Source organism: Apaloderma vittatum, unplaced genomic scaffold, assembly GCF_000703405.1.
Source record: "Apaloderma vittatum isolate BGI_N311 unplaced genomic scaffold, ASM70340v1 scaffold11617, whole genome shotgun sequence".
Lineage (NCBI taxonomy): Eukaryota > Metazoa > Chordata > Aves > Trogoniformes > Trogonidae > Apaloderma > Apaloderma vittatum.
The window spans coordinates 51,497-67,312 of record NW_009727922.1 but is presented as its reverse complement, the minus strand read 5'-3'; the positions used below and the strand labels follow the sequence as shown (position 1 = coordinate 67,312).

Here is a 15,816-nt window from a genome sequence, read left to right as displayed (position 1 = left end):
TTTGAATTATTCTATTATTACAATCGTAATTCCTGCTCCACAGAACCAAGACAAGCATCAACATCCAAGTCTCTCCAGGAGAAAAAAGTCTGGTCAGAACCGTGCAGTCGAGTGTTTCCCAAGCCCCGTCTGCTGTTGGACAACGTGGCTCCATCAGAATGCAAAGTGCAGCGTAAATGTCATCATGGAAACGGAACCAGATTCGCTCTGGGGTTTGTTTTCCGTTTCTTTACTGCAAGCAACAATTCCTGCTCTCCTTTAACGTTAAATGTCAAAGACAAAAGGTTTGTGCAACACACTGGTAGTACCACCATGACCACCAAACACTAAGTAAAAAAGTCTTATCGTTCGTGGAGCTCTGACCTAGCAATTTAAGTGGTCGACTTCAACATGTAAATGACCAGACAGCACAGGAAAAAATACTTATTTTTAAATATATATATATACACACACATAGACACACATACACATACGAATGCTCACTGAATGTCATCAAACATCTCTGCCCGACACAGAACAATATGCAAACACATGTATTTATAATTAAGATCTATAATAAAAGCCATTTTTTAGTTTTTATTTTATTTTTTTAATTATTGTTTTTTATTACTGAACTATAAAAAACAAGTTAACAGGAGGTTATGTTAAGTACAAAAGTGTTGGCAGCTTGACCTAAGAACTGAAAACTTGGTTTAAGTTGAGGATATAGGTTGAGGATGTAGTTGAGGTAAAGGACAAATTCTAATTGTGAATGTTAATTCAATTACCTCTAGAAATCCTACCATATATTCTTAAGAATAAAAAATACTGTAGAAAGTTACATTTACACAAAAAGACCACATTAGCCAGAATTTACAAATGCTGGAAGTAATCTGTAGAAGGAAGCAGTAATTAATTACAACGCCTCTTTTTTTCTTTCAACTCCGTGACAGTCTAAAAACTTCACACGTTTTCAAACGAACTGTTATTAATGACGAACGGAAACATTTCAACACATCAGCAGTTAATCAGCGTTACCTCAAGCGGATGTTTGAGGAAGCTGGCACTTCACGCTGTGAGGTTAAATGCTACCAGGGCCAGGCTGCGTGGATTGCGCATGAGTCGTTAAATTGGCTATTTCATCAGTTTTGCCCACTCGATGTCATAGCTGCCACCCTTCTCTCAGACTCAGGCTGCTTACAGACTCCACAGGTCATCTTATACAGCTGTTTTTCACACTCTACTAACCCCAGAGCAACCTTTTCCCTTTCTTTCGAGTTGAGGATTTCTCTAGACGGAAATTTGGGAGTAAAAGTCTCATTGCTGCTCTTCACAGAACAAAACCCAAGTCGCTACATATACCTGGAAGAGGGAAATAGCATCCAACTCCTAGTTTCTTCTGAGGCACATCAAAGCTTTACTGCCTTGGAAATGCAGTAGGGTAAGTAAAGATGAGCTGTTGCAACTCAAATCTTAATTGTTTGCAGTGCTGTTTGTCATTAATGTCAACGTTTCTATTGCTAACAATTTATCAATGGGATTTACTCGAACGTAAGATAAAAGGGGCCGGGCTTCTGTTTATTTTTCCCTCCTCAGCATCAGAAACAAGCACATACGCCTTTTGTTTTGCAGAAGAAATAAGACACTTCACAAAAATCAATATCCCTTCTCTACATCAAAACTCCTTACTTTCCGAAAGCGGACTTCTGAAGCACTTGTCTGAGTTCAGAAAAGATGCAAGCCCTTCCCTGCTCAACACTGCATTCTTCCTTTGCCAGAACAAGCTCCCTCTGAAAGCTTCTTCCCAGGACTGCAAAGTGAGATTGTTTTTCAGCAGCTGAGCTCTGTCACAGCCTCACTCCTGAACAGGTCTTGAGCTCACTGCTAAATAGGAAGATATTCTGGCTGCTCCTGGAAGATAAAACATCCCGAACCCCTGCTGCAGCACTCACCAGGTTACTTGTTAGCCTGTCCTTTCCAAGCCAACACAATACACCTTTGTTCCCAGCTGTGCCAGCTGCTTCTTCATTTCCAGATTTTAAAACTTTTATATTAAAATTGTAATTCTCTAAACCCCCTCCATAAGGGTTAGCCTCCCCCTTTGTGTCATCTCCCTACAGCTGCAGTGAACAGATACTCCAGCTGAATCTCCTGCTGTACAAGAGGATTTGGCAACTGAGCGTTAAGTGTGACCAGCCAGAAGCCCGGGGAGGGAAAGTGTGTCTGACATTATTTTAGCCCTATGGAGACCAATATTCCTTTTCTTAATATCACAGCAACCTAAGCAACCTGGCATGGAGTTAACTTTGAATGAAATCAAATGGTAACTATCAATTCATACTCAAGCTTATGATGTGGCTTAAATCAGTGAAAAATTATCTTTCTTTTCACCACATGGCAATTCTTGGACAGAACCAAAACTCCATGGCTCTCCTAATCATTTTTGGCTGCAGATGAGAAGAAACGGAACTAAAATTAATTTAAAAATAACTTCTTTATACACAAGCAGATTTTTTTTCAATGCTGTTGCCAGAAAGAAACAAAGATGCTGTATCAAAAAATGACACGGCGCTGAGTAATACCTTGGTTAAGCTGTGTGGCCTCTGTAACCTGGATGCCATTCACAGAACACTGCGCTCCATTCAGCGGTATCAGGGTCACAGTACCGTTGAGATTTTCAAAGATGCAGTGCTCACTTTCCAAATCAAGGCCATGAAGAACTAAATACAAAGAAATTAAAGTGACATAATTAGACTCTTAACAACTAGTAAGACTGGCGCACCCGTGTCAATTTATTAAGGACAGATTGCACTACGTATTTGAGAGCATCTTTCCTCTTCATTCTGAACAATGCTTTTGTTTCCTTCATCACACCCCACGTGCCTTAAATGTCAACACTGTTTGTTGTTTTATCGCAGTGGAAAGAGAAGCTCCTTGGCTTGCTGGGTTTTTTTTTTTTGATGTAATGTTCTTTCCTCCTATGCTTTAGCACCAGATTAGTAAATACTTTTTGCCTTTTGACAGCAAACAGGAAAGTAAAATTTACACATTTATAGAGACAAAGGGTTTTTTACTGGTTTCTGGTAAATAACAAAAGCTTCCTGACTTCAAAGAAACGTGCTTAAATCTGAGAAGACGGGATATAATCTGTGATTGTAGATGGTGCAAATAAGGTTCTCCGGGTTTACTATATTCAGGCCTTTTATTAATCAGTTCTGCCACTTTCTGTCTTTTCTTCAACTCATCTCTACCTGTATTGTTTAATACCACAAAGCAACACAAGTTTGCCGGTTTCATGAAATTTATGAAGAAATTTTAATCCAGGCATCTTTTGACCCACAAAAATAGACCAAAGTTATCTGACTCTCTCACGGGAGAATCAAAGGATGAAGTTTATTTAATGAAACTGCCTTCAAGCAACATCGGTGATGGGCAGTCAAGGTCTGGCAGTTAGTTGTTTTGGTAAGAAGTGAGTAAGAAAAATCACGACAAGACGACCACCTATTTTTTACCAAGGTGCAGAATCTTGTTCAACACAAATCTAAAAGTTTGCATTAGGTACAATAACACTGTCAGTGTACAAAGGTTGGGAGAACGACTGTGCAGTAACTGTGACAGGTGCTGTACGGAAAAGGATGGTATTTTTACATTACGCTATAAATAAATTAGTAACAAGTGTATGCATATGAATAAATTTTAACCCCACATGCTCCTTGAAGCATATTCCAAGTATTTCAGCTCTCAACTTCCCTAAATATTAAAACACGCAAGAGCACACAGACAACTAACTGAAAAAAGGGGAAAATATACGAATTTTTGTTCATGTATTGGGATGTAGAAGGAAAAACTGAAGAAAGATTGTATAAAGAAATGCCAAATACCATACCAATATCCTGTTCCGTCACAGCATCTTCTCTGCCAACATATGTTTGGCCCTCCTAATTAAGTGAGAAATGTACATTATTTTCAGCTGAAATCACCCTTCCTCCCCAACAAAGCTGTAAGTTATCTTTCCACTTTCTCAGAATAACCTGAATAAAATACATTTAAACATACATGAAAAAAATCAGGTAACATTTTTAGAATGCTTTCATACTTATTAGTATACAATATTATTGGCAAACTCAAGTTTCAATTGTCCTGTGTAGCTCTGAGCCAATTAATCTAGTTTCGGATTTCAAGTCAAGCTTTACAATGAGATGAATGAAAAACTAACACACATGGCCAGGAATATTAGATACCTATCCTCTGGTTAACCAGTTGACCCTCAAGATAAACCTAACCAGTAAATTAACAGATATTTAAATTGAATGAGTTGAAAAACTTCTTAAAAGCTTTTCTTAGTCTGCTGGAGAAACGTAAAGAGGTTTTCTTTCTATGGAGGAAGAATGTAATGAGCATTATTTCGATAGCAAATTAATACTACAATTTTTCTACTGAAAAAGAATTATCACGAGGCATATAGAGGCTATGGAAAGACAGATGCGTACTTACCTTCAAGTGGTACAAGATGATACCAGTACTGAGGAGATCATCATCGATACCAATGAGATGAGGCAGTTCAGAATCTAACACGACACCTATCCCTTCTTTCCTCAAAGCCAAGGTTTGCTCCTGTAAAGGACAAAAGTCTATTTATTAGGATACGCAAGAAATAGTGCTCTTCCTTTTCTTTCTAAACCAAGTTTAATGTTAACTTATTCTCTAGAATATCACATACACACAAAAAAAAAGGTGGCAGGGGTTTTTTTATTACATTTTCAAACATGTCTGCTCTATTTCCATCGAGCATTCTGAGCTTGCTGTTCAGGAAACCTCTGAAAGCGTTATTTGAAAGAAACCAGACAAGCAGCTGAATTATAGTAGATAAGGAAGATCAATCAAGAGCATAACAAAGCAACGCTGTCTAAAAGCAAGCTCCACAATGCCTTGCATAAAGGTAAGGAGCATTTAAACCTCCTCAGAATTCAGCACAGCGAAGGAGTAGAAAACCGGAAACTCTCTGGCAATCCTTTAAATAGATTGATCCTTGCCCAATAAAACTCCCCAGACATCTCAAAACTCGGTAAGCATTAACGGTTAAAACATCATCCAGTGTAAGGAAAGCACTGATAACAGTAAATAAGTGTAGGAAATATTTGCAGCATATAATTCCAAGTCTTCAAAATTCCTTTGGGACACGCTGTACAGCCACCTGTAGGACGAAGCATCATTCAGCAGGACTACAAGTGGGGCACTTTAACCTTGGATTAAAAAAAAAAAAATCAAGCAATGTAGTGCTGATCAGTCTATGCAGTAAGTAAGAAATCAGTTAGAGCTTTGAAATAAGTTTTAGTATTTATTAAGTTTATTTTTCAAGCTGAAATCAAACCCTATCAGCTTTTAGGCCTGGAAGATAACAGCAGCAGAGACTGTGAACACATGGCAGTGAGTATCACTTCTGCACGTTAGAAAGGGTCACACTTTTCTCCTGGTGCTAGTAAACGCAGAAAACAGGTTTTCCAACAGCAGCATAACTGCTCCTTTTCCAAGTTATCAGCGTGCCTTCTCCAGAGCCAAGACACTGCGCTGTTTGTGAGAAAAGAGTTATTTGTGTTTTCCCCAAGTACAGCTACTTGACAAATCTGAAAGAAGAAAACAGATGCAAAACACTGTCAATATTGACAGTTTAAAAAAATTCTAAGTATGGATACACCTGGGTGAGATGAGAAGATGACACAACATATAAAAGACACTTCAAAAAAAAAAAACCAACCAGGAAATCCTGCTCTGGTCATGGATAAATTAAAAAGTTTTCCAGCATTCAGAAAGAGAGAAAGGAGCTGTGATTCATGTTGCCCTGCAGCTCTCTGACATTCAAACTGCACCTTGCTATTCCTTGATATTATAAAAGTGTCACCTCATAAACCGATAAAATACAGCTTAAATCACTGTTCAAGAGAAAAAGTAATTTTGGTCAAAAATACCTATCACATATTAAACCTTTATTGAGTAGCATCTACTGTTATACATCATTTATAACATTCCCAATGACGAGGCTGACGACTGAAAACGCTGCGGACTGGTGGCCGTTTACATAACTGCTGGCACCTTCAGCCCAATGGAACTGATAAAATATTAAGAACTGAACATTTTTTTCCCCAGCATAACAAAGCATTTTGCCAGCATCCCTGACTGAGGAAAAAAACAGACATCCCAGGAGGCAAAGATATTATCACTAGGTGAGAAAAATATCTCACGAAAAATTAAGAACAGAGAAAACAAAATTATGCTTCTTTTTCCAGTCTTTAAATATTTAACACGTTTCTACTATATTCAGAGATAAAGCACGTGTAATTGTGATTTAAAGTAAGTGTTGCTTATTTATTCAGATCTAAAATGAAACACAAATTAATCAGGTTCCTAAATTCCTTTTTTGTAAATGACTACCCTTCACACACAGAATGTATCCTGTTGATAGAAGCATTACAATAAATGCAGCAGATAGCAGTTGTGATTAACTACAATATTTTCTTTAATACTTGATGTAAATTAGCTTTTATCTTTGAAAATTAGTTACTAAAAATGCTGAATCTTAATCAGGCATCTGGAATAACTGCTAAATTTTAATCATTTCGCTTCAAATTTAATTCCAGATTCAAAAGTGTCTGCAAAGAAGCATCCAAACGCCAAACTGTGCCCTTTTGCCCCAAACCAGAAATCGCAGAAACCTCATGAACAATAAGATCTTTATTACTCTGTTCTCCCACAGTGAGAGGAAGAGAAGAAAAAGCACAGAAAAAAGTAGCCAAATTGCCCCTTTCATCCTCAACAGCATAGGAAGAACGTTTCTAAAGAAGGACAGACCTCTTTTGAAATAAATTGAAGGTCTGTAAGCTATTTTAAGGCAGAGAAATGAGGAGGTTTAATCCATTTCTTGATTCATTTCCATTTGTGCGATGTGATTTTAAGAAGCGGCAAATCCTTAAGTCAAGTGACAAGAGCAGGAGAGGTCATTGCCCCTATTAAAAAAATACTAATTCAGTAAATTCATGAAAACCTCAAGGTACAGCTTAAGAAAGCTGAACGTACCACATGCATCTTAGCTTGAATTATCCTCGAACACAAAAGCATACACACACTCCCCCAGTACTTCAGATGTGTTCATAAACTGCGGAAAATAAAGCGAGGCGAGTGTTATGCACAACGGAGCCCTCCAGTTCGTATAAACGGCAGCTGCGTTAGGGGGTGCTACGTCAAACGGACTCAAGTGAAGAGCAGAAACTCAGAAAATAATCACGAGTCAGTATGCAAGAAAACACGTCCTTGAGTCAAAGGGATTACATCGTATATTTAAATTACAGTCTCTTTGAATTCAGCTCTGACTCAGCAGCCAGAAATATCCTGATAGAGTAGATTTGCTAACGCTTTTGCGAGAGACAGAAAAGCTGTTGTGAATTCCCATCCCTTCTGCACTGAGGTATTAAGTTTGCTGCATTAACAGAGACAAGCTCACAGTTAAGATACATTCCGATAGTTTAAGAACAAAATCTTTGTGTCAAGCAGTAGAGTTAATCTTCATCACATACAACTGCTCATGACAAAGAACACCTCTAAGACTCACAGGATTTCTTCAGCTGTATTTCTTGAAATGCACACCCAAAAATGGAACGACACGAGTTTACATTTTGAGCCAACGGGATATTAATTAAATTAAAAAGAAAATAAGCCCAGAAGATGTTTCTTATGTTCCTTGTCCTAGCTACCAGTAGAGTGAAACATATGCTGCTGCTGGCCCAGCACATCTAATTAGTGCATTGCCCATTCAGTGAGCAGAACCCTTGGTGGACGTGTAATTTCTGTTACTCTTCCTACTGCAAAAAACTCAATTTTTTTTATTTAAATATTGAACAGTTAGCTGCTGGCACGCAGTCCCGAGAATATACTGTGCAGACCCGTTCAGTAAAACATGACAATTTCCTTAGCCAGCATAACATTCAAATGTCTGCACGTACATGATGCAAAAAAAATGCGTAATGCCGAATTAAAGAAATTATGGGTAAAAATGTGCAATAGCAAAAGTCTTTGCATTAATATTTAACTAGACTATACAAGAGCAGATTCTTACACTAACAGGTACTTTGGGTGCATTTGATTTCATTGAAAATATGCTATTATATCCCGAGTTCACAGCAATGTCTGAAGATACTCAGTGGCCCAGCACTAACATTAAGCTCTCTATAAAATATATAGATGTAAACTGTACACAAGGGAAGTTATTAATTCTTAATTGCTTTTCCTCCAGTTATGTGTTCAGTGTACTTTGCATTCCCTTTAAATCACTGGAAACAAATGTTTCCATACTCAGAATTCCAAGGCACCTGAAAACGCTGATTTCCAGACCCAGCAGCTCAGAGGTGTCGAGGACAGAGAGAATAAGAAATGTAGATGAAGCAACCCCAGCTGGTCACTTCATAACCAAGGCAGGCAAAAACCCCGGGCTTCACTCACTGATATCAGAAATTATATATATTCTCCATGCCAGAACGGCAAAAGATTGACTTAAAATTACAGTTTCACTGCAGAGGTTTTAGACAAATTCAAGAAGTTGAGGCTTGTACTACTGAATTACAACAAAGTGCCTAACCCAGAACAACTCAGTTCATGTACGTGTAAGAGGGTTAACACTGCTCAAGTTTCCAGAGTTAACCCTTTAAAAAAAAAAAAAAAAAGATAAAATGAGGCCTAACTGCAAGGCAAGATCACAAGGAACGTGTACAAAGCTGGAGAGGGGGAATTCCCAAAAAAAGGAGCGCTCACTTGCTGCTTCTTACATGGGGCAGTAGGAAAGCAGGAGTTCAAAACCAAGGAGCAAACCCGTGTTAAATTGAACGATGCTGCAGCCATCAATGATTTATATTGATGCAAGAAGGGAACTGGAGAACTGGTGAGAAAAGGGAACGTGGACAGAGGCACAGGGTGTCCCTCACCTGTGCTTCCATAGCTCCCAGAACTGCAGACACAGAGAGCAGGGGAAATTTTCTGGGCAAGGGCTGCCACCCTGCTGGTCCTGGTTTATATTCCAAAAATGAGGACACAATATACCTTAGAAATCTGTGTTATCAATCCTCAGTTTCTCTGGACTCCTGTTAATTTTTCACTTTTACAAAATCTAACAGCAATGAGTCCTTTACGCATAAAAATCAACATTAAAAACACCCGTCATGCACATTTACACCTTTTTTTTGATACAATGAACTGGTTTTATCCCGTGTTCTGAAGGAGTAAGAAATACCTTACTATTTTAAACTCAAATATATGCTATGAAAAAACGATCTAATGATTCATCATTATACAGTCTTTTCTGCTTTTGCTGAGTTACATTTCACGAGATCTGTGCAAACACAGAAGTAACATTTTTTAACTAAAGACAAACACCTTTCCTAGTCACCTCCCTAACTTCACAGTTTGCAGAACCTTTCGTAACTATTGACATTTTTGAGAAAACAAGAGGTAAAATTTTTTGGGAAACCGTTATTGTTGTCCATTTTTACCTGGTCCTTTTTTTTTTTATTCTTGGTTTCTACGAGGTCTGGCCCAATCACTCTACAGCCACCGTGTTTTCATTCAGATCATACCCCCTTTAACAACACGGAGCCTTCTGATTTTTTTTCCATATACAAAATGTAGCACAGCCACCGGTGATATCTACATTCATTGCTTTGTATTTTAATAATAAGGCATGTAGTGCACACTGTTAACAGAAGGAAAAAAAGGCAACATTTAATTTGCATTAGATAGTAAAAACTTGTATAGATTCACTCACAATCTTGACAGCTAAAGAAACTAAACCCCAATTTTACCAACACAAACAACTTTTCACTTAAACTTTGTTAAGCTGCAAATCCTTTCTGCATTTAGCTGCAAGTTGTCATCTCATTATAAAGCCAAACAAGCTAAATTATAGATCAATGAGGTTTCATAGAATAAAACCCAGGAACAGTTTAGCTGAATAAATTACTAGAGCTTCCATCAAACAATTGAAGTACATGAGCTAAATTATTCTGCAGTTTTCCATATTAATACATTGCTTTGACACCTTAACTTAATAGTCCAATAACCAGCAACTCCAATCAACAAAATACTGTCTTGCTGTTGTATGCATCATCTGTGCATCCCAAAGAAGCCTAATTTATCTTCAGAATTACACAATTTTCCAGCTATGTCATTGGGATATGTGATGCTTTTATTCCTCCTCTACATTTAAGCATTTATCTATGTTAATCAAACACTCTCGTGAAATAGGAAAACTTTCAGTGCAAATGAAAGAAATCTGTTTATCACCAGGTTCCTCTCCCTTCTTTTGAAACGGGAATATTTTGCCTACTTAATAGGACAGACAACGCTCCAGCACACAATTCCCTTCTTATGTAAGCTTTAAACACGTCGTTTGCAAATATATGACACTTGATAAGGAGCTGGCAAACAACAGCTGTCCCTCACGAATGCGTGGCTCTGAATTTGGTCTTGGATTTCAACTTGCCCGTCTCGTCTAATTGCTGAAGCCTCGAGTCTGGTGCAAAATCCGCAAAGCTTTTGTAGTCTGTGATGTTTGAGTAAATGTTTGGAAAGCAGCAACCTGTTACTAAGTCAAAAGTCTACATAAGAGCTCTGACAAAAGTCTGTCCTGTAAACTCAGCCATGCAACAATAGCATCACCACCCTTGCACGAAACAGAAGTGGACCACGACACAGTGTCATTTGTGTTATTTCTTTTCCCTTCTCAATCCAAACTTGCTGTTATTTTCCACTCAAAGCTTATTCCCATTATTTGGGTGGTGCAATCCTCATATTCGGAAGAGGTTTCTAATGGATTAGAAATAGATTTAAGAGGAATACACTGCAGGCAGATTTCTGTTTCTATTTACAGAAGTCACCTGAATTATTCTAGATATAATTCTTCTGAAAGAGAAGTGCTACATAAACAGATGGACCTCTCCTCCAAATTTTCAATGCATTGCATGCTAATCATTATATTTCTAAAGAAGACACAGCCAGCTATTGAAGTTACGTTCACAAGATGAAGAGGAGAGCATATGAAAAATTTAGTGAAGTTGCCAATACAAAACACAAGAAAGGTTTACTTGATGGGTTCTGTAGTTTAAGCAACATTTCAGGAGTTTTACCGCTGCTTAAAACACCAGCATTTTTTCTCCTATCCGCGAGGAAAGAACTGAAAGTGACTCCCTGTGTCACCAAGTGCAGTTCCCAAATGCCACAATAAATCATTTCACAGATTACACTCCGGCTCTCATCCCTTATACAACGTCAATTGTATTCAAATATTTGGCCTGAACTTACTAACAGTCAGTCCATACCCACATGTTTTACATCACGACAGGCATTCAGCTGAAACAATTCTTTCCCTTCTTCAGCATTTATTCACGGGCAGTTACTGACAGCAGTCGCATCCACTCTCCGTACTGGGGTTACGCCAGCCCAAACTCCAAGCGTCTCCTTCCTTACATCCAGCCTCGCTGTACCCTGGCATTTAACACATCCTCCCTCCAGCTCATTTTCCTTGATCCTGATGACTTCCAAGCCGTGCTCCCAGTGTCTATGTAATTTTGCTAGCACCACATGTAACAGCACCACTATTTTCCACTCACTGCATAAAATACTTGATTCTTTCCAAGCTCTGTCTTTCACACGGGTGTATTATCACGTTCACACGGGTGTATTATCACGTAACAGTAAAGTCTCAATACACCGTGGAAGGGGAGGATGGCGTAAGTTCTTAGGAGCCCCAAATGCTTTTGCGCTGAAAACTATTTACCATCAACCACTCTTTTATTATTCTAATCCTTAGAGTCATCCTGTCCTCTGTGAGATGTCCTCTTGTGAGAGGTCTGGAAAACATGCCCTGTGAAGAGCGGCTGAGGGAACTGGGTTTGTTTAGTCTGGAGAAGAGGAGGCTGAGAGGAGACCTTATTGCCCTCTACAACTACCTAAAAGGAGGCTGTAGTGAGGCTGGTGCTGGTCTCTTCTCTCTAATTACTAATGAGAGGACAAGGGGAAACGGCCTCAAGTTGCGTCAGGGTAAGTTTAGATTGGATATTCGGGGGAAGTTCTTTACTGAACGAGTGGAACAGGCTGCCCAGGGAGGTGGTGGAGTCACCAACCCTGGAGGTGTTTAAAAAAAAGTAGATCTAGCACTTGAGGCTATGGTGTAGTGGTTAGATATGCTGGGATGAAGGTTGGACTAGATGACCTTCAGAGGTCCCTTCCAAGCCCTAACGTTCTGTGATTCTGGGAGATGCTCTGCTAGACATCTCCCAGCTTTCATTTCAGCAAACTTCACCAGTTAACACACCTAAAGAAATCGTTGAACACAATGAAGCTCAAAAATAAGCTCCAACATCATCTCCCAAAACAATCCCAGTACTATCAACTCCCCTCCACTCCCAGTACCGCCACTTCCATCACGTCCTCTGCATAATCCTTTTTATTTTATTTGAAATTCTAATCTCTGCACTACTTAAATAACAAAATAGTTCTCTGTGTTTCCCTGGATCAAATGCTTCACTGACATCCACACAGATGAGAACCAGTCCTACAGCTGGTCCTAGCAAGGCTCATTGGGGGACAGAACCAGCTCCAGCACACACTGAACACACAAATCAGGATGATCCAGCTCAAGAAACCAGCACAGACTGTGGAAAACATTATAAATACTAATTAAATAGGAAATGGCTATTTAAAAAAAAAAAAAGAAAAAAAAAACCACAACAAACCAGATGTACAGAGAATAAGGTATTTTTGATAGTTCCGATTCTGGAAAGACATATGGCAGAAATAAATACACCATTTTAAAGAAATCTTCACAGGAAAAACATTCCCTAAAATTAAATCCCGCTCCCTAGTCCAGCGAACATAAGCCGTTCAGGCGGCAGTATTAGTCAAGGTGTTGAGTCCCTCCACAATTTACTTGAGCATAATGAGCGCAGGTCAGAGTAACAGTTCTGAATTCAACATTTGCATTTAGCTTTAAACGTTTAGTTACACTGGGTGGTATTTCAGTAGACTATTTTTCTTTCATTTCATTGCGAGAACAGAGTTTATAATGACTTTTCTGGTAATTGACAAAGGTATAATCACCTTAGTTCTTTTCCCCAGAAATAATGTGCTGGGTTTTACTAGGTCAGTGGCAGCAATCACGAGTTGTGACTTATGCAAAGTTTTGAATGCAAATCAAAGGACTATTAAAAGGTCAGAAATTGCAAAAAAAATATATTGCCTTTGATCTCGAGGCAAACATTTGAGGATGCTATGAAAGGACAGAAGAAAATGCCCTTTAAAAACTATCAGTTTGATTTTGTGTACCCAAAGCATAAAATAATTGGTGGTTTAAACTGGCACGAATGGTATTAATAACTGGTTGTAGGTCATAGAGTAACTGGGACTGTGGATGGTTTTTTGTACAGCTGGTGAACTCAGCTGGGGAGACTAAACTCTTCCTAGCAACTGTCATCGAATCATAGAATGTTCAGGGTTGGAAGGGACCTCCAGAGATCATGTAGTCCAACCCCCCATACATACCCTCCCTTAATTCAAATTCCACTGAAATAAACCCTGCCTATAAAGTCAAATTCCATTATTAACACCATAAATGACATGTACAAGTATGCAAAAACTGTATATCTACATATAGTATAAGTCAATTGACCAGAATTCTTTAAATAGCCACATTTATAGTACAATGATCGAAAGCCAGGAGAAGAGACATCGGAAACGCCCGTGTCCTTTGATTATATTTAATGAAATGAGAGATTATTTCACATTTTTCATAATGAAATAAAAACAAACAAGTGATTGTAATTTGCGATACCCCAATACAGTCATTCAATTGCTTTAAAGAACAACATAAGGAGATGCCAAATGCTTGACCCATAATCATAATAGAAAGACCTCAGTTTTAATTAGAAACAATAATGAATCACCCACATAGATGCCAAATGAGATTGAAGGACCTATTAAAAAAAAATTTAAAGAAGAGAGCAGGTGAAACAAAGTAGATGAGCATACATAAAATAAGGGGAAAGAGCAAGATGACAGAAATATAAATCCCAAAACAGGAACAGGTGATATTTGTATCACAGGCAAGTGTCCTTTAAAAATTAATTAAATAAAATGAATCTATACTGAGAAATCTATAATCTGGTGTCAGGCCCTTAACACCAAGGCCAAAAGAAATATCATATCTAACAACAACAAAATTTCTTAAATCATATTTCACAGCCAAGACAGATATTTCAAATGTTGATGGAAGGGTTAAGTGCCCATCACATTTTTTATAATATCAACTAAAATGGAATGAGAAAAACATCAGAAGGGAAGAATATCTCACGCTGTACACAGTCTAGGTCACAGGATATAACACCCAGTAGTCTGGGCAAAATACAGTTTTGCCAGATTTGTGTATTCTTACAATTCAGGGCCCATGTAGCCAAGGAGAGTAAACTAGCAGCGCTTTGCCAACTACTAACCGAAAATAACACTTCCTTAAAAGACACAAACGTGCTGTATCTTCAGGGAGAAGACGCAAAGCAATCTACCCAACCCTCACGAAGCAACCGCTGACATTTGCACTTTGCTGCTTGAGCCGAACCCCAGCCTGGATAGCGTCGCCTTTTTGCGTTCTCACAAAATCCTCCAGGCGACTACTGTTTGCCAGTCGATACAAAATAATACAAAAGAAAGTCACGTTCACCAAAGGAGGGATGATATTTGTTATGTTTACATACTATAAAAAAACAAACGAGGCGAGTTTTTCTTCTTCAGTGGCAGCGCCTTATGTTTTTTTTATAACCCTACTGAGACTGGAAGGAATCAGAGCACAAAGGCTGCGGTCTCGGCAGCCTTACGTCTCACCTGAATTCTCAGCAACACCTGAGAGGTACTACCTCCACATTATAGATCTGGTGGAGGCAACTCATCCCACGCTGTAAATGAACTCAAAATAAAAAGATTACTGCACTGATATGGAACGCAGCAGAGCACTTTTCAATGACTTTATATGCCTGGCAAGGAAATATCACCAACCATGACAGATGGAGGGCAAATCCACTCTTAATCCTAAACTTTGAGGCAGCCAAGACAGTAAAAGTTTCGCATTTTCAGATGTTCAATGAGACCTCACAGTGGGTCTAATTGTAACTGTTTAAATAAAAAGCAGGCTAGGTGTTTGAAGTATTCATTTAAATGCTTCATTAACATAAACTGTCAGGAGTATATTAAAAAAATCTTTTTAAAACGTTGTCAACCAGGACCACGTGACATTGAATTCAGCTTGCATTTAACATATACCTGTTAAATGTCCTTTCTTAAGTAAACCAGTTGACAGGTGGATTAAGACCACTGGTAAACAAAGGACCTCTGACTTGTTAATGAAAAAATTCAATATCGCTTTACCAAAAGCAATCCATGGCATTAAACATTTAAGTAGTTTTAAAACAGAGAAAAAATTTAGATTTCCTACCTAAAGCAGTTTGTACTTTGGCAAAATCCCAGATATTAAAACGTAAAACCAAATATAACCAAATTCTCTCCCAGGCATATTTCAATAAAGTGTATTAATGAGCGTCTGAAATTCAGCTAATCAGTTTAGGTCTTAAGAGACTGGCAACTTCAAAGGAAAACAGCCAAAAGAAAATTCCTCCAGAAGAAATCATCTCGGATTTCCCTGGGCTAGGGATACAACAGGATACAATTTCTCTGGGTTGAAGGAATCTTTAACCTTAAAATCCCCTTTTGCCTATCTGCAACGCTGCCTACGTATCACCCTAACTCTGAAACGAA

The 15,816-nt window shown here is 38.5% G+C and overlaps 1 protein-coding gene across 1 annotated transcript in view; it reads right to left on the bottom strand.

The window, feature by feature from the left end:
* The window catches only part of KIF16B (kinesin family member 16B), a 125,667-nt gene that overhangs the window by 73,278 nt on the left and 36,573 nt on the right, over positions 1-15,816 (bottom strand). The window contains exons 12-14 of the mRNA XM_009873892.1: positions 4,474-4,593; positions 3,866-3,917; positions 2,562-2,699 (exon numbers count right to left, since the gene is read on the bottom strand). Of these exons, the coding sequence (XP_009872194.1) occupies positions 2,562-2,699; positions 3,866-3,917; positions 4,474-4,593 (310 nt within the window). The remainder of the gene's footprint in view (positions 1-2,561; positions 2,700-3,865; positions 3,918-4,473; positions 4,594-15,816) is intronic.